Here is a 25,143-nt window from a genome sequence, read left to right as displayed (position 1 = left end):
ATGTCCTCATAAGAAAATCCCTCCATACTTGGGTTCAACCTAGTGAACCTTCTCTGGACTGCCTTCAATGCCAGTATATCTTTCCTTAGATAAAGGTACCAAAACCGTTCATAGTATTCCAAGTGTGGTCTAACTAGCATCTTGTATAATTTCAGCAAGACTTCCCTATTTTTATACCCATTCCCTTTGAAATAAAGGCCAACATTCCATTTGCTTTCCCTATTACCTGCTGAACTTTCATGCTAGCTTTATGCGATTTATGTATTAGCACCCCAATCCTTTGCAGCTGCAGTCTTTCTCCTTTTAAATAATATTCAGCTCCTTTATTCTTCCTACCAAAGTGCATAACTTCACATTTTCCTACATTATATTCCATCTTCCAAGTTTTTGCCCACTCGCTTAACCTGTTCATATCCCTCCGTAGACTCTTTGTGTCACCCTCACCACTTGCCTCCCTGCCTATCTTTGTGTCATCCACAAATTTGGCAATAGTACATTCACTTCCCTCGTAAATGTCATTAACATATATTATAAATAACTGTGGCCCCAGCACTGATCTCTGTGGCACTCCACTAGTTACAGATTGCCATCTTGAAAATGCCCCTCTTATCCCAACTATGTCTTCTATTAGTTACCACTATCCATGCTAATATACTACCCTCAATACCATGGGCTCTTATCTTATTAAGTAGCCTTTGGTGTCCTACCTTAAAAACCCTTTTTGGAAATCCAAGTGTATTACATCTGCCGGTTCCCCTTTATTTCGCCTGCTCATTACCACCTCAAAGAATTCTAATAAATTTGTCAGGTATGATTTCCCCTTCATGAAGCCTTGCTGACTCTGCTTGATTATATTATGCATTTCTAAATGTTCTGCTATTACATCCTTTATAATATATTTTCCCAATGACAGATGTTAAGCTAACTGGCCTATGTTTTTTGTCTCCCTCCCTTTTTGTCCTCTGGAACTTTTCCAGAATTTAAGGATTCTTGGAAGATTACTCCCAGTGCATCCAATATCTCTATGCCTACTTCCTTTAATATCCGAGGATACAGCCCATTAGGCCAAGGAAATGTAGCGGCCTTCAGCCCCATTAGTTTCCCTCATTTTTGTCCCTTTAAATTGAGCGGCTTGCCAGGCTATTTCAGAGAACAGTTAAGAGTCATCCACAATGCTGTGGGTCTGGATTCACATATAGGCCAGACTGGGTAAGGATTCACCCTAAATCAATTTGCTCGTGGCTCAGGTAGTAATCCAGTGATTACAACTTTTGTTGTTCTGCTTTTTAATTTAGTTTCTAGCCCGCCCTCAGCAAAACCGCTTTCTCAGTTCTACCTATGTTGTTGGTATTCATGTGGACCGTGACAACTGGATCCTTTTCCTTCCACTCAAAAAGTTCTTCTCCAGCCCTGAGGAGATATCCTTAACCAGCCAGGAACACCGCCTTCAGGACTCAGCTCTCAGCTGCAGCGAACTATGCCTACTCCCCTAATTCTACCTTTCTCGATTATAATTATATTCCTTTATGCTCATGACCCCCCCAACCCCGACATTTGTATGGTCCCCTTCATCATGATGTTGTGGTCAGTTTGCTCATCCTCCCTGCAATTCCTGCTCTCATCCACACAAGTTGCAAGATAATTGAACAATGCTGGATAATTGCAAAGGGTGAGAATCCTCCATTGCTACATTTTGGATCTCCATGCCTGCCTCTCTTACAGTTACACCCTTTTGTTCCTGATCACAGGCCAAATTCTAAAGTACTTCACCTAATGGGTGTGACTGCCTCCTGCAAATAAGTGTCCAAGTAACTTTCTCCCTCCAATGAGGCGTCACAATGTCCGAAGTACAGACTCCAGCTCGTCGAATTGGAGCCGAAGTTCCTAGAGCTGCAGAAACTGTCGATGTGGTTACTTTAAAAACATAGAACAAAGAACATACAGTGCCATTCGGCCCATCAGGGCTGCACCGACCCACTTAAGCCCTCACTTCCACCCTATCCCCGAAACCCAATAACCCCTCCCAACCTTTTTGATCACTAAGGGCAATTTAGCATGGCCAATCCACCTAACCGGCACGTCTTTGGACTGTGGGAGGAAACCGGAGCACCCGGAGGAAACCCACGCAGATGCGGGGAGAACCTGCAGACTTCGCACAGACAGTGACACAGGGGGGAATCGAACCTGGGACCCTGACGCTGTGAAGCCACAGTGCTAGCCACTTGTGCTACCGTGCTGCCCACGTTGATCGAATATGCATCCACCATGTTCCACATGCTACAGCTGCAACACATCACTTGTCCTGCCATTTTGTTTGTATTTAACTAGATAAGTTTCAAGTTTAGAATATCACTTATTGATTATCCATAGTTATATACTGGAATTTAACTAGTTACACTATAAATTTGATGTAATACTGATATCTCCCCAGTACCCGTTTAAACTACTGCCCCAGTTTAAAGGGGGGGACAAAAAGGCAAAATTCAGCAAATACCTACCTATGTAATGCCTCCAGTCTTGCGGTCTCCAGTCTCTCTCTATTTTATAAGAGGCTAGAACAACTCCTCCCTCATTGCACAAAATCCCTGATTTAAGCACTCAGTCTCGCACTGCATTTAGTCTCCAGCTGCCATCTTCATGCATCTGCTAAATCTTCTGCATTTATACTAGTTCAGATTCCAGTGAGCTGAGTCAGCCTTTACTGGCTAGGGAATCAGTTCTAAATAGTTACCTAATTACCTAACTTGATCTCCTGCAACATAGAAGTTTCCTGGCAGCATCTGATCTCCTGCAAGATAGTAGTTTCTGAGCAGCCATGTCGATGGACACTAACACTGTAATCCTGCAGCAGGAGCCTATCCATCTCCACTCTCCCTTTGTCGCCTTGAGTTTCCTCATGTCTCCTTTGGTCCTTCCATTGCTCTGCTCCTTCAGCCAATCGTCCAGGAACATCCGACCATCACCCTTGACACACAGCCATTGATCCTCGATTTTCCATTTCTCACCCTCAACCCACCCACCCTCACCCTTGATCTTCATGCCATCATCCTGGAGACTCCCTCCATGATCCTTCACCTGCTTCGTTTTCCCTGGACCTCAACCTTTCCTTAGGGATGATCAACTTGATGAAAAAGAATGGTAAATAGATCCCGCCAACAAGCTCTGAAACTGAAATGCATCTCCTTTATCTCATAAACTCAACTCAATGGGAGGAACACGAGATTTTGGCTCCTGCCTAAACCTCCCTGCCTGTCACATTTCCTGCTTGTCATGATATTCAAACATACATCATAACACATACATAATGATAGACAGACCAACGGACCAATTAGCACACATAACACGACAGCCAATCACAGACAAGAGCAGACACAGTAGAAGACAGGAAACACGACACTTCCTGGGCAGTCCATCTGGAGACAGCACAGGGCCAGGACCTCATAGCAAGACACTCACACCGTCACAACGTGCTGAGTACCAAGTCTGATGTATAAATAGTTAAATGGAATAAAACTGCGATGTACCAATCGCAACCGTGTTGGTTCGTCTGTACCTCAGAGCACCCAACACTTCATGATACCAGGAGTGAATCGATACCTACCGGCAAATCTGCCATCCTGAGCCATGGACACCCGCAACAAACTACAGCCGTTGCAAGTCGCTGGGAACCTGGGCACGAATTGGAAGCTCTTCAAGCAGCACTTCGAACTCTTCATGCAAGCCAATGAAAAACAGGGCGCCTCGGATGAAACAAAGATTGCCATTCTCCTCACTACCGCAGGTCAGCACGCCATCGATGTATACAACTCCTTGGTATTCGCGGAAGGTGAGAACAAAGCTAAGTATGACACGGTCCTCCTCAAGCTCGACAAGCACTTCAACGTTGAGGTCAACAAAAGCTTTGAGAGGTATGTCTTTCAGCAGCGCCTGCAAGGTAACGATGAGCTCTTTCAGTCCTTCCTGACGCACCTCCGCATACTCGCGCAGTCCTGCGGTTACGACACCACCTCAGAGTCCATGATCCGGGACCAGGTCGTTTTTGGCGATGCCTCCAGTGGCCTACGCCAGCAGCTTCTAAAAATTAAAGGCCTGACCTTAGCATCTGCAGTTGAAGCCTGTGTCCTGCATGAGAATGCGACCAGCCGCTATGCCCAATTTCAGGCGACTGAATCGGCGCGGAGGGGGTCCCACGCGATCGAATCGGCAAGCCAGGCCGCCCACGAGGCCTAACGCGTCCAGGCAATCGTGTTTCTCCCGGCCCCGACAAGGGCGGCCGTTTCGCGCGCTTTTTAAGGCCTCCCGCGTTTGTGCGCGCCAAAACCTACGGCAACACTGAGGGACGTGCTGCGCAGGCGCGCCCGACGTGAGACCGAACTGCGCATGCGCAGTGGCATAACGAACGCCATGACGTGCGGCAACTGTGGAGCTGCACATTTAAAAGGGCAATGTCCTGCCAAAACCCGACAATGCCTACGCTGTGGCAAGATGGGCCACTACGCTGCCTACTGTCGAGCGGCTCAACCTGTTGATCTTCCACATCTCCGACAACCTCGCAGGAACGTGCGGACCATTCAGCCTCCACATCACAACATCCAAACCGACAACACAGATGACCAAGACGCCTTCCGGGTTGCGGTCATTGATGCGAACCGGGTCAACACCATCAATCCGGGCGATGAATGGATTGCCACCCTAACGGTCAACCGATTGCCGATCACTTTATGCCTGGACACTGGCGCCTCCACCAATCTCACAGCATGGTCAGCCTTCTACGCCATGAAGGTCAGACCACCAATCCAGCCATCCCGGTGCAAGATGGTCGACTACAACGGGAACGTTATCCCGACCATGGGATCCTGCCAGCTCCAGGTGGCACACAAAACACACACGGCCACACTCTCGTTCGAGATAGTTGGCTCATCGAAGGACTCCCTGCTGGGCGCACAGGCATGCAAGGCTCTCCACCTTGTGCAATGAATTCTCTCTCTCTCTCCAGAAGTCACGTCTGACTTCCCGGATGCAGAGTTCTACGCACAGCTCCAATCGCTCCTCGCCCACAACCAGGAGGCATTCGAAGGCATGGGAACACTGCCATACACCTACCGAATTCGCCTCAAACCGGACGCCATCCCGGTCGTTCACGCACCTCACAGGGTTCCTGCGCCACTTAAAGACCGCCTCAAGCAGCAGCTGCAGGATCTCCAGGACCAAGGGGTCCTATCCAGGGTCACGGAGATCACGCCATGGGTCAGCTCCATGGTGTATGTCAAGAAGTCCTCTGGCGAGCTCCGCATCTGTATTGACCCCAAAGACCTCAATAATAATATTATGAGGGAACATTATCCCATACCCAAACGGGAGGAGATCACCAGTGAAATGGCCCAGGCAAAGATATTCACGAAACTGGATGCTTCTAAAGGATTTTGGCAGATCCAACTGGACCCGTCCAGCTGAAAGCTATGTACCTTCAACGCCCCTTTCGCAGATTCTGCTACAACCGGATGCCATTTGGTATCATCTCGGCATCCAAGGTCTTCCATAGAATCATGGAGCAGATGATGGAAGGCATCGAAGGGGTGCGCGTATATGTGGACGCTGTCATCATCTGGTCCACCACACCGCAGGAGCACATATATCGTCTCCAACGCGTTTTTGCCCGCATATGGTAAAACGGCCTGCGCCTCAACCGAGCCAAGTGCTCCTTTGGCCAGACCGAGTTGAAGTTCCTGGGGGACCATATCTCCCAGTCAGGAGTCCGTCCGGATGCAGACAAGGTGAGCGCCATCACAGCCATGCCGCAGCCAGCCGACAAGAAGGCTGTCCTATGCTTCCTTGGCATGGTCAACTTCCTGGGGAAGTTCATTCCCAACCTTGCCTCCCACACGACGACTCTGCGCCACCTCGTCAGAAAATCCACAGAGTTCCAGTGGCAACACACACACCAGCTGGAATGGGAGGAGCTCAAACGCAAACTCACTACGGCACCAGTGTTGGCGTTTTTTGACACGTCTCGTGCCACCAAAATCTCAACTGATGCCAGCCAATCCGGCATTGGAGCAGTGCTCCTGCAGAGGGATGACACGGCATCATGGGCCCCAGTGGCCTATGCATCGCGGGCCATGACCCCCACAGAGCAGCGCTACGCGCAAATCGAAAAAGAATGCCTGGGCTTGCTAACCGGTTTAGACAAGTTTCACGATTACGTCTATGGTCTTCCACGGTTCACGGTCGAAACTGACCACCGCCCCGTGGTCAGCATAATAAACAAGGACCTGAACGAGATGACCCCTCGCCTCCAGCGCATCCTACTTAAACTCAGGAGGTAAGACTTCCAACTGGTCTACACTCCAGGGAAGGACCTCATCGTGGCGGATGCCCTATCATAGATTATCATAGAATTTACAGTGCAGAAGGAGGCCATTCGGCCCATCGAGTCTGCACCGGCTCCTGGAAAGAGCACCCTACCCAAGGTCAACACCTCCACCCTGTCCCCATACCCCAGTAACCCCACCCAACACTAAGTGCAATTTTGGACACTAAGGGCAATTTATCATGGCCAATCCACCTGACCTGCACATCTTTGGACTGGGAGGAAACCGGAGCACCCGGAGGAAACCCACGCACACACGGGGAGGATGTGCAGACTCCGCACAGACAGTGACTCAAGCAGGAATCGAACCTGGGACCCTGGAGCTGTGAAGCAATTATGCTATCCACAATGCTACCGTGCTGCCTATCCAGAGCAGTGAGCACGCCGCCAGATGCGGAGGGGTTCGTATGTCAGGTCGAGGCACAGGTGGCTTTTACAGCGGCAACTCTGCCGGCTGACGACTCCAGTCTGGCCCGTATCCGCCGAGAGACTGCGGCCGACCCCCTTCTGCAGCGAGTGATGCGCCACATGACGGGAGGATGGCTCAAAGGGCAGTGCCCGCAGTTCTACAATGTACGAGACGACCTAGCCATCATTGATGGTGTCCTTCTGAAGCTAGACCGGATTGTGATTCCGCACAGCATGCGCCAGCTGGTTCTCGACCAACTACACGAAGGCCACTTGGGGGTCGAGAAGTGCAGACGGAGGGCTCGAGGGGCGGTATACTGGCCGGGCATCAGTGACGATATTGCCAACATGGTGCTCAACTGTACAACCTGCCAAAGGTTTCAGCTGGCGCAACCTCCTGAGACGCTTCTGCCCCATGAGCTGGTGACGTCCCCCTGGGTGAAGGTGGGTGTCGACCTATTTCACGCGCTCGGCATGGACTATGTCGTCATAGTTGACTACTTCTCAAACTACCCAGAAGTCATACGCCTGCACGATTTGACATCGTCTGCTGTCATCAGGGCCTGCAAAGACTCCTTTGCTCGCCACGGCATTCCGATGACTGTCATGTCGGACAATGGGCCCTGTTTTGCCAGCCATGAATGGTCGTCCTTTGCTGCTTTGTATGGCTTCACACACGTGACGTCCAGCCCTCTGCATCCCCAGTCCAATGGAAAGGCGGAGAAGGGCGTTCACATTGCCAAGCAGCTCCTCTGCAAGGCTGCTGCTGCCGGGTCGGACTTCTACCTCGCCCTGCTGGCCTATCGCTCGGCCCCACTAGCCACTGGCCTCTCACCAGCACAGCTGCTGATGGGTCGCGCCCTCAGAACCACTGTGCCTTCCATCCTGGCACCAACAATAGACCATGCTCCGGTACTGCATAGGATGTAACTGCAGCGCGGTCGCCAGAAGAGGTTGTACGACATACGGGCAACTGATCTTCCCTCCCTGGCCCCTGGAGACAACGTCCGCATCCACCTACCAGACGGTGGCTGGTCAGCACCTGCCAAAGTTCTCCGACGCATGGCTCCCCGCTCGTTCCTGGTACGCATGCCGGATGGCGGATGGATCCGTGCGTAGGCGCAATCGCCGAGCCCTTCGCTTACTTCCACGCTCGCAACGGGACCCTACACAGACGCCGTGTCCTCCACTGGTTCCTGATAGCGACTTCGTGGAGCTGCCCCTTCTGTCGCCGCCCGTGGCCAGGCTCGCACCTCAGACGGTGGTTCTCGACCTACCCTTGAGGCGGTCAACCCGAATTCGTCGCCCACCTACTGGACTGGACTTAGGAGACTGTTCACACGTCAAACTTTTGCAACCACTGTTTTATAACATGTCACTGTTTTATCGTTACAGGCCTCGTTTGATCGTTCCAAATTTCAACGTTGTTCTTCTTTTGTTATGGTACAACCTCGTTAGCATGTCACACCTGACATCGCCCCTTGTATATAGTTAAGCCCCATGTACATGATGTAAATATTACGCACACACACACACCTTTAGCTGCACTCAGGACACATTTATATTTATAACCACGTAGGCACATAAACTTGTAAAAAAGGGGGATGTCATGATATTCAAACATACATCATAACACATACATAATGATAGACAGACCAACGGACCAATTAGCACACATAACACGACAGCCAATCACAGACAAGAGCAGACACAGTATAAGACAAGAAACACGACACTTCCTGGGCAGTCCATCTGGAGACAGCACAGGGCCAGGACCTCATAGCAAGACACTCACACCGTCACAACGTGCTGAGTACCAAGTCTGATGTATAAATAGTTAAATGGAATAAAACTGCGATGTACCAATCGCAACCGTGTTGGTTCGTCTGTACCTCAGAGCACCCAACACTTCACTGCTCTTACAGGCCCCATTGAATAGTGAGTTTCTACACTACACTGTTAGAGATGACCGACAATTTTTCCAAGATGTTGGGGTGGGTGGGAAGCAAGGGATGTAAAAAGGAAGTAGGTGTTAGATACAATCAGGTTTGTTGCAGGGTTATGAGCAGACCAAAAACCTGAGGAACAGGAGAAAACATAAAATGTCACAAAAATGCTCTGATGTGCAAAAAATACATTGAAGTAAGCTAGTTGTGTATTTTAACTTACACTTTCTTTCCCACATCTCCCAATTTTATTGATTTGAATGGAAAGCTGACTCAATGGATAATAAGAATGATCCTTTAAAAAAACCTCTTTCCTTGGTCAAAATGGCTTACATTTAACATGTCAGCAATTTGGAACAAGTGGGCACTAATGAAAAAATATTTTTGCTCCAGTTATCATGGTTTATATTTTACTTAATCTCCACCAATACTGATGCCCTCTCTAGAACTAAGTGAGGCTGAAAATATCGGACATTCTTCCGCAAGGTCAGAAGTTCATATTAAGAGATACTCAGCAAGAAAGAAATACTCTTGTCTGTGTTCTGATCTGCATGGCAACCAAACATCTAGGGTTACAAGTTAACTGGCTTGATAAGGGCAAAGGTCATTACTGAGCAGCAGCATCATCACAATTGTTTATATAACGTACTATGTCAACATTTCTGAGAATTTCAGAGCGGACAACTATATTTATGTTACACAGGTATCAAACAGCAAGTGGGGAAGATTGGATAAGATTTTTAAAAACTATTAAACAAGTTAAAATGAGTAATCACAGGCTACATTTTCTGGTTATCCTCAAATACTGTCATTAGATGACCCACTGACCGCTTCCGTTACGTGAAGCTGATGTGTATTCCAAAATCTAACAGCAACTTGCTTCTAACTTCCTCTGTGGGTTCTCCTCAAACTAGGTTCTGTTTCCTCTCCATATGCTACATAGGAAAGGATCTGAAAAGTAACTTCCTGAGCACATACTGCCTGTCTACCCATTATTTGTTTGGCAGCACTAAGGCAATGATATATTTGGTGTACATGATGAGGAAGGTGACCCAGACTGCATTAAAGATACAATTGTGAAGCCTGCTTTAGTTGACACTTGGTTGTGGGGAGGTGTAAATTTGTGATAAGAAGCAGATCTACCCCACGTTCTGTGTCTTAGAGTTGACTTATCAAATTCAGTGTTTTCTAGCTCATGATTCATTGTTTTCAGCCTCCTGAAAATTAAATGCACCTGTGCAAGTTCACACTTTTCATAATCCAACTGAACATATGTGGCTGTCTTGAATTACACTGATAATTACTACACAGGCACAATGCAAAACCGAGGCATATAAATTATTGCTCAAACACTCCCTTTCTTGATATGTCCTGTTTTGATTTTTATTGTGTCACCATTTTAAGCAATGAGTCTTCATTTGCTTTTTACACTAATCATATGCAATGAAGATATGCATGGCCAACATTTAAGTGGGCTGCAGATCAATTAGCAGTCTTAAGTTTATCTGATTTTTATCAAAGCAGACAGAGCAGTGGGTCGATCATCAGAGCCTGTGTCAAGTTGACCTTTTCAGAGACATCTACATTGCTGGTCCCCAGGGTAACTCTAGGGCCCATGTCAGCCGCTGAATGACAGAAGTCTGTTTCACTAAACCACAAAGTATACACAGATGTCTATATTACAATCTTAAAGGTGTGACAGCAACTGTGTGTTACATCTATAAACTGTCCTTTCGTGGTGACACTTCCCCAATGATGATCTGCTAATTTATTCACCTAAATCTCTTTTGCACAGAAATAAAGATAATTGAGTCATTATAAAGTAATTCAGGCAGAACTAAATTGGCTTATTTTATAAATCCTTCTCAAGTGGCCCCCACATACACTAATCAATACTTATGAGCTTTGCTGCTGCCACACAAGTACTTAAAAATGGGAAAAGAAAACCCTTACTCGTTCCCTGTCTTCCCATAGGAAAAGCTGTAGAAAGTGATGATTGGAAGAAGGATAATTACTTTTAAGATAATTTAGCATACTAACTATGTATGGAGGCTCTGTGCTGCTTACATTTTTTGGGAAATGAGATGCACACAGGTTTGCAGTTGGACTCTAGAAACTATTAAGCTTCAAAGTAATTAGATTGCTAAAACTGGCCACCTCCATAAATGTAATTAACTTTCAAAAGTACTGCCTTTGGTAGGATGGAGACCTCTAAAGGTTCAGTTGCTAAATTCTGAAGAAAAATATCTGAACCAAATGTCACAGTTGTATAAAACCCCCAATATACATATTAACAACAACATGGTGGTACAGTGGTTAGCACTGCTGCCTCAAAGCGCCAAGGATCGGGGTTCGATTCCGACTTGGGTGACTGTGGAGTTTGCACATTCTGCCAATCCATTTAAGCTGCACATCTTTGGACTGTGGGAGGAAATCGGAGCACATGGAGGAAACCCTCGCAGACACAGGGAGAATGTTGAGAATGTCCACACAGGGAGAATGTTGAGAATGTCCACACAGACAGTCATCTAAGGTAGGAATCAAACCCGGGCCCTTGGCATTGTGAGGCAGCAGTGCTAACAGCTGTGCCACTCCTATATCAGACGAATGTTATTCTTCTGCATCAATGAAATGTTAAACTGCCAGGTTCAGGTTTAACCGCAGTTATCTATTCAAAACATGACATCAGCAAATGGAATACTTCACATAAACGACACAGGCAACTTGGAAATTAAAAAATGGATACGTTGCAAAGTTTGAATGTCATTTTTCAGTTGGAGATTAATTAGCTAATATAATTTATTTGAAGTATCCCTTTAGGTCAAATATTTACTTTAAAAATAGAATAGTCCAGGAATATAAAAATGTTTAAAAATAAGCAAAAATGCTTATTTTTCCTTTCGAAAAAGGAGGTTGCTCGAGAGACATTTGAGTTCCACCTGTTGGAAAAATGCTCAGATGATTTATCTGGTAAATAGTGTAGCCACCTGGGTTGGCCACTTCCCGACTTAAAATGGAGAACCGCAAAGGCTGAAGGGAAATTCAGCCAACACAGACAAAGACTAGCAAATACAGAAATCATGTGTATTGAAACCTGTAAGAAACCAGACAGCACTGAAACCAGCAGCCATCTGCATAGTAATGAGCAATTCCAAGGCACAATTGCAACAGCTAAGGTGAATAATGCCAAGCCAGACTCCTCGGCGCCAGCAGAAGCCAAACAAAAGGAAGGCCAACGGACATTTAGGGACCGCCCAGCGATCAGAGAACAACTCCAGTATTGGAGAAATCGATCCAAGTGATCGGAACGCAGTCCAATCACTTGGAACCAGGTACGGGGTCCGCCCCGAAGGGCAGGAAGCCCCTGTGGACAATAAAGTAAAGCCCCCAAGTTCACATTGTCCTTCTTGACAGGGTCACTCAACAACGCAAATCAACCCCTGAGAGTGAACTGCCCAAGCGGCCACATCAACCAAGTAAGTCTCCAGTCAACGCTTGCTACGAGATAGGCGCTCCTAGCTACCAGTCCATACCAGCTTTTGAATCCTGCAGACTCAGGACCTGAACAAAAGGCCATTTGTTCCCCTGACCTGGTGGGCCAATTCTGAAGCTAAGTATAGGCCTTTTAGTGATAGGAATAGTCTAGAAAGTAGAGTTTATGCATGAGTAGTGATTTACTGTGTATAATAAATGTGTTTTGATTTGAATCTTACTAACTGGTGTGTTGAGTTATTGATCATTCCTTGAACTTGAACCTCGTGGCGGTATCATAAAGATACCTGCCGACTCTAGAGCAAAGGTTAAACAAACAAAGCAAATTACAAATTAAGAGCCAACCAAAAGTTAGCAATAATATGTCTTCAGCCTGCTTCTCAATTCATTGAACAGGATTGGTATCATTCTAAATTCTACCTGTCAATTTCAGCACTCTAAACAGATTAAACTACTCAGTACCACCCTATCAAAATCATCATCCGAGAGCAGGAAGGAACTTGCTCACTACTGTGAGCCATTTGAAGCAGACCGACCCACTGACTGCCTGAAGGAAATGTAATACTTTTTCTCACCTGTAAAAGTATTTCTCCATTTTTAAATGATAAATTTCAAAAACAATTTGATTCAAATGTAAAAAAGTTATAGAGAGAAGTACTTTAAGCTGTAAAGGGCGACCTCGCCTTCAAACAGGTATTTTTCTCGAAGAAGAAAATGAACATAACAAAATGGCCTAATTATAGATTATGGTACTACCTGGTGCAAATACAAAACTAGAGTGCTCCAAGTAAGATTACGGTATGTCTGACTGTGCCAAGTTGTTTGATATCAACCAGTAGAAAGGGAATATAAATCAGAATTTCCATTCCCTACCCAAGGTAGGTGGGGGGGGGGGCCATAGGGACATATTGGATCAGGCAATAGCGGAGCAGGAGATAAAAGATGCGATTAGGAGGACGCAGTCGGAGAAGGTAGCAGGGCCAGATGGGTTCCCGGTGGAGTATTACAAGAAATTTAAAGATAAGTTGGCACTGCTAATGGTGGGGATGTTTGAGAAGGCAGTAGGGAAGAGGGTGTGCCACAGACTTTGAGGCAGGCATCGATCTCCCGGTTGCTCAAGAAGAATAAGGATCTACTGGGCGCAGAGGCAGATGTTGCGCCAGCACTTCAGGCAGGGTGCGGGGTCAAGGGAAATGCCGATTCGGGGGAATCACAGATTTGAGCCAGGAAAGTGGGATGGGAGTTTTCGGACATGGGAGGAGAAGGAAGTCAGCGCACGGAAGGATTTGTTTCTGGGGGGCCGGTTTGCTGGACTGAAGGAGCTGGAGGCGAAATATGGGTTGAGGCAGGGGGAAATGTTTAGGTATATGCAGATCCGGGATTTCGGCAAGGAGATACAGAGCTTTCAGGTGGCGTTGGCCTTCACGCTGTTGGAGGAGGTGCTGATGACAGGGGTAACGGAGAAGGGGACTGTGTATCTTGTCGATGACTATGTATGGGTTGATGATGGATTCCCGATTCCTTTTCTTTGATGTTTATATTTAAAATGTTGGGGGTTGTTTGGGGGTTGGAGAGAGGAGGGGATTGTTGCCCAGGGGTTTGACATCGTATTTGTTACTGTTGATTGTTTGTTGGGGGGGGAGGGGGGTGTAAATTTGGATGAAAATGTGAAAAAGGAGAATAAAATATTTTTAAAAAATAATTTCCATTCCTGAGCAATATACAGGGATATAAAAACAAAAAATGCTGAAAAAGCAGGTCAGGCCGCATCAGTAGAAAGAGAAAAACAGTTAACATTTCAGGTCAATGATCTTTCATTAGAACCTGAAACATCTATGATAAATCGGTTTCTTTCTCCACAGTTGCTGCCCAGCCTGGTGAGTATAACCAGCATTTTCTGTTTTTATTTCGATTTCCAACAACTGCAGTATTTTGTTTTGCACTATACAGTGACCACTGAGGGAAAGTGCAGCTGTGTCGGCATTGGGATTGGCCGTGATGATCTTCCTGTCGAACAGCTTAATGATACTCACTATGTAGTGAAAAATGAAACGTGAGAGGTACAGAGGTAAGGAGCTAAATTAATTCTGGCTGACAGTGTTGTAAACGCATTCGAGGTAGCTAGTTTTTTCAAATATGCACAATTAAATGGTTCCTGGGTTAAAGTGAGTACGGGAGGTAAATTGTGCTCAATCTCAAACAAATTGATCCAGTGACACCAATGACAGGAAAACTACTCTGTTCCAACGGGAACTATATGCTTATTGAATTTCAAAATGGCCACTCCACAATTTGCTTGAAAGAGAGCCTTACTTTAAAGGAAAATGTAAGCCACCTGGGACACTGATGGACCATCAATAATAGACGAAGCGAGTTATAGAACTAATTGTGGCTTTAATACACTGAGATGTGTGTCTGCCTGCTGCTGATCCCTCACTGGGGGCAGGGCCACAGATCAGCCAACTATATACAAAGCCCGAGGGGCAGAGGCACAGGCGGAGCCAACAGAAGCAACAACAACAACAGTAAGTAACAATGGAACAAACAATAACAATGAATATATATATACAGCAGTGAGTAACAGTGGAACGTTGTTCACTACAGACATATTCAAGTAGTTAATGCTTTAACTTGAAATATTAAAAAACAGTTTCAATCACTGTACCTGTTCTACTCCCAACACTCTGTTGCTTTTCAGGTTCATTAAATGGTGGTGGAGATTGTTGGAAATTTTCTTCTTCTTCTGGAGGAGGGGGGGGGGGGGGATAAAGAAAGCAAGTAATCATAATAAATCCAGTATCATTTGTATGCATTAAAAAATGAAACTACTGTGCAACTTCATTTTTTTCAAAATGTGGATCTTGATTATCCCACCTGGTCAGTAATTGAAACAGGCTGTTAAATGAATTAAAGCTTGACACTGATAAAATTCCTGATCAAAAAACAATGAGCAACCTACCAGTTAAATGAATCCCAACAGTTGAAAGAAGCTCAGTAAAAAATAAATATAATCCTGCATGAATGAATCATAACCTAAAGTGTTCTGAGCAAAGTGCTTTATTTTAAATGGAATAAATACAGCACGGTAAAATACAGGCCCCAAACTAATCAAAAATGCGTATCCGGAAGCTATTAGTCCAGCCGTTGAAAAATACAATATTAGCCTTAAATCCCAATTCCTGGCAATCTGATTTGCAGCTAATCATGAAAGCAGAAAATGTGGTCTTATACGATGGCGAAAAAGAGACACAAGTTTTGTAATTCAGTTCTTCAAACAATGGCAAATAAGTTCACACAGAAATTTAGATCACAGTGAATACTTACAACAGCATGCATAGAACTAGATCATATGCAAGTTATTGCACACATCATAATACATTCTGCAAATAATTTTTTAAAAAATTTAGAGTACCCAATTCATTTCTTCCAATTAAGGGGCAATTTAGCATGGCCAATCCACCTAGCTTGCACATCTTTGGGTTGTGGGGGCGAAACCCACGCAAACATGGGGAGAATGTGCAAACTCCACACAGGAAAGTGACCCAGAGCCGGGATCGAACCTGGGACCTCGGCGCCATGAGGCCACAGTACTAACCCACTGTGCTGCCCTACATTCTGTAAATACAAGCATTTATTGAGCTGTAGCCTAGAATCTCCATAAAATATAGATGGCTGTAAAGGATCAGGTTACTTTGAATAATTATGTATTCACAACACTTGCAGTTGTTGAGAGGCTTTTAAACATTATTTTGCACAACTGAACTTCTACGTTTTGTCTGTCATTTTTAGTAAACAGGTAGGTTTTTAAAAAAATATATTTTATTAAAGTTTTCAAACAGAATTTTTCCACTTTACAAATCAACATGAAAATAGCACAATAACTGATAAATAAGTGAACTAACAAAGTAACAAAAAAATAGTGCTCCCCCCCCCGGGCTGCTGCTGCTGACGATCTATTTTCCCTTAACGTTCCGCGAGATAGTCAAGGAACGGTTGCCACCGCCTGGAGAACCCCCTGAGCCCATCCTCTCAGCGCAAATTTCATTCGTTCCAGTTTTATGAACCCTGCCATATCGTTTATCCAGGCCTCCACGCTGGGGGGTTTCGCTTCCTTCCACATGAGTAAGATCCTTCGCCGGGCTATCAGGGACGTAAAGGCCAGAATATCGGCCTCTTTCGCCTCCTGCACTCCCGGCTCTTCCGCTACCCCAAATATAGCTAACCTCCAGCCTGGCTTGACCTGGACCTTCACCACCTTTGAGATCACCTTTGCCACTCCCCTCCAGTACTCATCCAGTGCCGGACACGACCAGAACATGTGTGTGTGGTTCGCCGGGCTTCCCAAGCACCTCCCGCACCTGTCCTCCACTCCGAAGAACCTGCTCAGTCTTGCTCCCGTCATATGTGCTCTGTGTAGAACCTTAAATTGTATCAGGCTAAGCCTGGCACACGAGGACGAGGAATTTACCCTACTTAGGGCATCAGCCCACAGCCCCTCCTCAATCTCCTCCCCCAGCTCTTCTTCCCATTTTCCCTTCAGCTCCTCTACCAGCGCCTCCCCCTCGTCTCTCATCTCCTGGTATATTTCGGACACTTTGCCCTCCCCGACCCATACCCCGGAAATCACTCTGTCTTGGATCCGCTGTGTCGGGAGCAGCGGAAATTCCCTCACCTGTTGCCTCGTAAACGCCCTCACTTGCATGTATCTAAAATTATTCCCCGGGGGCAACTCATACTTTTCCTCCAGCGCTCCCAGGCTCGCAAACGTCCCGTCAATAACTGCCCGTTGCTAGCTCTGGAACCCTCCGTCTATCTTTCCTGGGACAAACCTATGGTTGTTCCTGATCGGGAACCACACCGAGGCACCCGTCACCCCCCTGTGTCGCCTCCACTGTCCCCAGATCCTTAAAGTTGCCACCACCACTGGGTTTGTGGTATAGCTTTTCGGAGAGAGCGGCAGCGGCGCCGTCACCAGCGCCTTTAGGCTCGTTCCCTTACAGGACGCCATCTCCAGCCTCTTCCACGCCGCTCCCTCTCCCTCCCTCATAAACAGGTAGGTTGAAGAAAAATCACACACGGTATGAAATATATACAGAGTATGAATTCACAATTTCTAATCAACTGCAGAGCTTTACCACAGGATGACATTTCAAATAAATGCCAAAAGAACAAAGAAAGAGTATTTCTAATCTTTAAATGCTAACATCATTTGTGTAGGATGACTGTATATTAATCACAACCAAGATTCCATTTTCAGAACATTTAAAATTGAAGGCTGTTCCTGTAACCAACCCTTTTAATTGTGAGGCGGGCTAAACAGTGTAAGTTGCGTGGCACAAGAGAAGCAAAGTATCTATAATAATAGGTCTGGTCTGTCCACATTTTCTGATTGGTCAGTGGTTTGCTTTAGTGAGTGGAGCCTGGCACACACAACACTGTTTTTGGCCCCCAGCTCTCTCTGCTCTCTGGCCCCTGGTCCTGCCCTTTGGCCCTGGTTACAGGCCCTCGCATCTCCCCAACCTCTCTTACTGGACTCTAGTCCCGGCCACTGCCAGATTTTGTTACCAGGCTCCGAACCCTGGCTTTCACCATTCCCTGGCCTCTTGATAAAGATCGTAGGGGAAGTGGTTGGGGGGGGAGAAATTGTTTTTGAGGTGAGAAACAGTGGGGTGAGGTGATGGCATGCAAGGAGGTGAACAGTATGGTGGGGGTCAACTACATAGGAGGTGGGGGATGGCATCACAGTGGCGGGGGGGGAAGAATAACAGCGCAGAATGGGGAACAGCATTGGAGAGAGAGAGAGAGTGGCATGAGAGGGATGATGGAGGGAAAAACAGCACAGGAGGGATGGATAGGATGGCGATAAGATGAGAGGAATTAAAGAAATATAACGAAAGGGATAGCATGAGAAGAACGGATGGTACGGGATGTGGATTTAATGAAACCCTGTCGCACTAACGTTACTAACTTCACCATAAATGTTTTGCGGATCTTAGTTTTAAAAAAATCCCCGAAACATGCAGACCTTGCAGCATTTACTTCATTGCAGCTTGCCACAACAATTAAAAGTCAAATAGCCTTTTGAACTTTTAAGTATGCTTTGACACTCCAAAAGATAAATTCCAGTTAAAATGTTATAATGGGTTACTTTATGCAGCCACCAGCAGGCCTCCACTTAAGTAGGTACTTTTTCTTCAGTGTATCTAATGTGTGGCAATGGAACTAGACGGCACACCGCACCTAAATCTAATTTTGTCCTCACACCACATTCACTTTCCAGCAGGATCACCATGTAATAAAGATTAGTGGAAACTCTGGCTGATTTTTACTCCTCTATCCTAGGAATGCTTAGCCAATTATACATCCTACAACATTTGCCTCTGCTAAAATCAGAATAAAAACCAAATCAAGATTTTACCCGTTAGAATGGACCCGCATATATTTTGGCTGTGAAATATCATGCTTTTATATAGGTTTTTAAAGTAAACTGCATCAATGTTAATTTAAACTGGTGCATGTGGAACAGTGGGAAGTGCAACCAGACCAACCTAAAAAGCACAGCCATATTACATAGCGGTTATTGGTTAAAACTGGAAGTGTAATTTATAAACAATACAAAACAAGCATTTTGATCAGCACACCTCTCTTGGTCATTGTACATAATGACATCAATCAATGATGTCTTCATCTTGATGATTGACAGGTTGTCACCTTTGTGATTAATTAAGTTCAGTTAGCAGCTGACACTGACATTGGACAAGTTATTTGCTGAATTTTAACCATAATAAACAAAAACAACTCAGCAACACAGCAAGAAAAATCAAACCACACAGATGGTTGTGAAGCATTCATTATGTGGTTTCCATAGTAATCATAAATCTGGAAGGTTCTGGCAAATAAACAGCTTGTATTTACACACCAGTCAGCTGCTATCAAAATCGTTCAAATGTTGGCTTATCATTCTAATCACATAGCTTTGAAGTGGCAAAAGTAAGGGCCATTTTTCATCAGCGTTATGTATAAGCTCCTGCTTTACCATAGTAAATGCATGCATAAAACATTGAAGCAACTTAAGTAATTAAATTAAAAGAAAATTTATTATACATGGTGTTTTCAGAGCTTAAAAGGTTACAATGGCTATAAATATTCTGAATTAATATTGTTCAATTTGTTTATTATAATATGGCTGATTATTTTTAATATTGCAGGTGTCCCAAGAATAACGGTGGACATTTATTAAACTCAAAAGAAATACTGATTAAATAGTTTCTAATTATGATCACAGAGAATCTTTGTGGTGGTAGCAGAGCTGCAGTAATATGGTGAAGCTACAACACAGGACAACAATCATACCAAACAAAGGAAGCAGCAGACGATAGCCAGGGCTAAACAGTTTCACAATCAAAGAATCAGAGCAAAGCTCTGCAGTCCTGTCATTTCCAGTGGCAGATAATTAAACAACTAACAAGAAGAGATCTCCCATCCTCAGTGAGGGTGGAGCCTCCCACAGTCCAAAGATGTGCAGGCTAGGTAGATTGGCGATGCTAAATTGCCCCTTAGTGTCCAAAAAAGAAAGAAGGGTAAGTTAGGTTAAGGGGTTATTGGGATAGGGTGGGGGAGAGAGCTTGGGTGGAGTACTCTTTCAGAGGATTGGTGCAGACTCGATGGATCAAATGATCTCCTTCTGCACTGCAGCGATTCTATGATTCTGTCAGAGTAAACACCAAAACTGTAGCATTTGCCTTTGGTGGTGGAAACTTCAGGAGGAAGCCACTCCTGGCTGCAATTTGTGCAAAGTCTTATCTTTTATGAAGGTGATCTCCACAAAGATTGTGTGGTGGTATCTCTTCACCAGTTGTGACCAGTACATTAGTGAAGATAAGGTCAATTAGATTTCTTCCTTGTGTTGGCTCTCACATCCTGATGTAGGCCCAATCTGGCAGCCTTAGGACTTCTGGCAGTTCTGTAAGTAGAGGTTGTACTGAGCCATTCAACCTCCCCACCCAGAACACATTCTGTGCTTCTTATATCCCTGGTTCTTCTTCCAAGGAATATCCAACGGAGAGGACTGCTGATTTATCAGCTAATGGTGAGGAGTGGAGGTAGCTGGTTTACAGTCAGAAGTTTAATTGCCCTGTGTGACCTGATGCCATCCTTGAGGAGGACTCAGAGAGCCAGGCCGCTTAACTGTAAATATCTGTTCTGCCAATTCTAGTGTTCTAGCCATAAAATCCATACAGTGCAGAAGGAGGCCATTCGGCCTAACATGTTTGCACTAACCCTCTGGAAAAGGGGGAGGGGGGGGGGGGGGTCAGTTGCATAAAAAATTAGAAAATCAAAGTTAAAGGAGAAGGAAGGAGTGCAAGTTAATGATGAGGTAGTTTGTACCAGAAAATAAAAGAAAAGGCCAGAATGTTTGAACGTCACATTGAGATGTGCGGGGGGATTACACAGAGGGTGTTGGTGGCCTGGAATACACTGCCAAGTGGGGTGGTTGAGGCTGATACGTTAGCGACCTTTAAGACTTATCTGGATAGGCACATGGACAGACAAGGTAGAAGGATACAGGCGGTTATTCTACATAGGACACATGATCGGTGCAGGCTTGGAGGGCCGAAGGTAATGTTCCTGTGCTGTATTGTTCTTTAAACAAAGTTATCATACAAGAGTAGGGAAATTTGATAATAGAACAAACTCAAAGGTTTTGTGTCTGAATGCACAAAGTATCCAAAACAGAATTAATGTGTTAATAGCGCAATTAGAGACAAGGGGATATGATTTTGGGATGATTACTAAGACATGGATACAAGGAGGCCAGGGGTGTAATTCTCCCAAAACACGGCTACGATGCAATCCAATGGCCACGTTGCACCAGAAAAGCAAGTCACCACGGTGCAACGTGGCCAATAAAAAACGGGAGACTCCACTCCCTGGATCTACCCACCTCACAACACCCTCGCGAGAGCCAACATGATCTCGTGTGACGTTGCAATGCAATTCCCACAATGGGCGGAACACTTTTTGGCAAATCTGCATTTAAGATAGAGTGAGACAGTTAGTCTCACTCTAACGTGCAGATTGCCAAGGTACCTGAGGCTTTGGGATTCATATCCTTCCCCTCGGAGACCTCAGGTGTGCGCCGTTCAGCACTGGTCCCACAAAGGGGATCGGAGGCCATCAGCTGCATGTCCTTTGGGCAGGGTGGTGTCCTGGCACTGCTGTTGCCACTTGGACATGCTGGGAGTGCCAGTCTGGCACCTCCAACAAGTGAACATACGCCGTTATGGAGTCGCTGAGGGCTCCCCTCTTTCAGACCCCTCTCTGGAAGTGCCAACCTAGCCACTGGCTATGCCAACTGTCTGTCCCCAACAGCCAGAGGGCTCCAAAGGCCTCATAGACTCCAGAAGTGGCCATCACGCCTGGCCTCCGCTTGTAGAGACCAGTTTTAGTCAGTGTCCGGGTGAGGCCTCACCACTGTGGTCGGTAACTGGAAAGTGAGGCCTTAAACAGGCCACACATATTTAAATGAGCTATTAGGGCGTGATCCAGATTACGCTGGGCACCACGCATCAGGTGACTTGTGCGCAAGTTTGCACAGCCCGGTTTCGTCATCTCCAGTGATGTTCCGGGTGCAGCTTGATCCTACGCTGGGTGTAACACGATGGGAGAATCGCACCCCAGGTCTGGGAGTTGAATATCCAAGCAGTATTTCAGAAAGATAGACAGAAAGGAAAAGGAGGTGGTGTAGCTTTGCTAGTAAAGGAAAGGATCAGTCTGTAGTGAGAAATTATTTAGAACTGGAGATCAAGATGTGGAATCAAACTGGGTGGAAATATAAAATAGCAAAGGAAAAAAGTCCCTGGTGGTCCCTAAACGGCAGTTCTGCAGTGGGGCACAGTATAAACCAGGAAATACTGAGGCATGTAAGAAAGGTACGATAATAATCACGGGTGATTTTAATATGCACATAAACTGTATTAATCAAATTGGCAAGGGTTGCCTCGAGGGAAAGTTCATTCACTGTATTAGGGAATGTTTCTTGGAGCAATATGCTTTAGAACTAACCAGGGAGCAGGCTATTTTGGATTTGGTATTGTGCAATAAGGAGGGATTCATTAATGAACTCATAGTTAAGGATCCTCTAGGGACAAGTGAGCATAGCATGACAAAATTTCAAATTCAGTTTGAAGGAGAGAAACTGGAATCCCATACTAGCATTCTGGAGTTAAACAAAGGTAATTATGTTGGCATGAGGACAAATTTGACCCTAGTGGATCAGGCAGCAAGGCTAAAAGATAGGATAGTTGACGGGTAGCGGCATTTGCTTAAGGATACATTCAATTCCTCTCAACTAAAATGTATTCCAGAGAGGAAGAAAAATTGTAAGAGGGAAAAAATAACATCAATGGCTAAGCAAGGAAGTTAAAGGCAAAAACTCAGGCATTTCTTTTTGCAAAGGCCAGTGGCAGGCTGGAAGATAGGGAAACTTTTGAAGATCATCGAAGGGTTACTAAAAAAGCGATATAAAGAGCAAGGGTAAATTACGAAAGAAAACAAGCACAAAATATAAAAAAGGATAGCAAAGGCTTCTATAAGTATATAAAAGGGAAGAGAGTAGCTAAAGTGAATGCTGGTCCCTTGGAAGATTAGACGAGGTAGTTAATAGTGGGAAACACAGAAATGGGAGAGACACTAAATCAATATTTTGCCTCAGTTTTCAGAATGGAGGAAACAAGGACCATCCCAATGGTAACAGGTAATGCAAAGGTAATAGAAAGAGAGGAATTTAGAACAATCATCATCAATAGGGAAAAAGTACGAAACAAACTATTGGGATTGGAGGCAGACAAGTTCCAAGGGTCTGAAGTCCTACATCCCAGGGTCAAGGAAGTGGCAGTGGAGATAGTGGATCCAATGGTTATAACTTCCAAATTTCCCTGGATGCAGGAAAAGTTCCAGTGGATTGGAAAACTGATAATGTAATGGCCTTATTCAAAGAAGGAGGGAGGCAGAAACAATGGATCAGTTAGTTTAACATCTGACATTGGGAAATTGTTCGAACCTTTTATTAAGGAAATAATAATAGAACATTTGGAAAGTCAAAACACAATCCATCAGAGTCAGCATGGTTTTAAGAAGAGTAAATTGTATTTGACTAATTTTCTAGAGCTCTTTGAAGATGTAACAAGCCAAGTGGATAATGGAGATCCTTTAGATGTGGTATATCTGGACTTCCAAAAGGCATTTGATAAGGTGCCGCACAAAAGGTTAATACAGGGGTTAGGGATAATTAATTGGGTTGGATAGAAGACTGGCTAACCGACAGGCGACAGAGAGGGATAAATTGGTCTTTTTCAGGTTGGCAATATGCAACCAGGGTTCGGTCCTCAGTCCCCAACTATTTACAATACATATTAATGACTTGGATGCAGGGATAGAAGGCACCACAGGCAAATTTGCAGACGTGACTAAAATAGGTGGGATAGCAGTTGCAATGAGGAAATAAGAAATTTACAAATATATAGATAGGTTAGGTGAGTGGGTCAAAATTTGGCAACTTAAGTTTAATGTGGACACGTGTGAGGTGATCCATTCTGGTGGGAAAAATAGAAAGGCAACTTATTATCTAAATGGAGAGAAGTTTCAGAGTTTTCCGAGGCAGAAGGATCTAGATGCCCTCATCCATGAATTGCAGTTACAGCAGGTAATAAGGAAGGCAAATTGAATTTTGGCATTTTAGCTAAAAGGAATAGAGTATAAATGTAGGGAAGTGTTGCTGTAACTATCAAGACATTGGTAGGACCACACCTGTAGTACTGTGTACAGTTTTGGTTCCCTTATTTGGGGACGCCTAGAGGGATGGACAAAGGGTTCGGAGGTCAGCTGCATTGCAGAAGAAAGTGACAGAGGCATCAAAACGGTTGTGCACAAAGGTGTTTAATGTGTTTTACAATACCCCACTCCCGAAGGTGCCACGCCCCCCCCATCCCCAACCCCATTCCCCCAACCTCCCCATCCCATCTAGTGCGCTCAGTAATCTTTAACGTGCTTGGTCCTCCTAGCTCTACCCCTACATCTAGGTGTTTCCCCAGGATGCACATCTGAGGTGGAGGCAGCCAGCTGCTTATCTCGTCCCATGGCCTTCGATGGCCCTGGTAGGCGTCCTCTGGGGGCTCGGAGAGCCCCGACGCACTTGTCGGTGACACATGCACAGTCGTGCAGCCCTGTCCCGTGTGCTGATTTTGAGGTGCAGCTTCATAAGAGGGGTGGAACACGAGGGAGCTGGTGGCCATCGTCACCACTCCATGGGACGGGTCTTGGTTGGCACTCAGTATCCAGAGGGCCCTGGGGTTCACCTTGGGACGGAGGGGCAGCTGGTTCGAGCCCCAGCTGCCACTATCTCCTTCCAAAGTGAACAACCTCATATTTTCCCAGATTGTACTCAGCCAGGCACCTTTTTACCCACTCACTTAACCTGTCTATATTCCTTTGCAGACACCCCCTGCCCTCTTCACAGCTTATTTTCCCCATTTAGCTCTATATTGTTAGCAAACCTGGATACATTATGCTCAAGTCATTATCCAAATCATTAATATAAACTGTAAATGGTTGTTGCCCCAGCACTGTTGCTTTCAGTGTCCCGCTAATAACAGCCTGCCAACCTGAAAATAACCCATTTTTTCCATTTTCTGTTTCCAGTCATTTGACCATCATAATATATAACGCTCAAACACAAGCCCTTATCTAGTATAATAATATTTTTTGTGTGGCACCTTATTAAACGCCTTTTGAAAATCCAAACCTACCATATCCATTGATTACCCTTGATCTTACCCTCTTGGTTATATCCTCAGTTATAGATTTTCAAACACTACTTTCATATGATTGCCTAACTGCCCTGTTAATGCTTCCTTCATGATTTGTTTT

General features: G+C 45.3%; 1 protein-coding gene across 6 annotated transcripts in view; it reads right to left on the bottom strand.

Moving 5' to 3' along the window:
- Window positions 1-25,143, bottom strand: part of skap2 (src kinase associated phosphoprotein 2) — a 1,200,731-nt gene that overhangs the window by 155,111 nt on the left and 1,020,477 nt on the right. For 4 of the 6 annotated variants that reach the window (XM_072509431.1, XM_072509435.1, XM_072509432.1 and 1 more), the window contains exon 10: window positions 14,882-14,959. In XM_072509431.1, coding sequence (XP_072365532.1) covers window positions 14,882-14,959 — 78 coding nt within the window. The remainder of the gene's footprint in view (window positions 1-14,881; window positions 14,960-25,143) is intronic. The other 2 variants (XM_072509433.1, XM_072509434.1) reach the window with 1 other exon arrangement.

This window comes from Scyliorhinus torazame, chromosome 6 (assembly GCF_047496885.1).
Source record: "Scyliorhinus torazame isolate Kashiwa2021f chromosome 6, sScyTor2.1, whole genome shotgun sequence".
In the NCBI taxonomy this organism is placed as follows: Eukaryota; Metazoa; Chordata; class Chondrichthyes; order Carcharhiniformes; family Scyliorhinidae; genus Scyliorhinus; species Scyliorhinus torazame.
The sequence above is the reverse complement of the archived record's forward strand: the minus strand, read 5'-3'. Positions and strand labels throughout refer to the sequence as shown.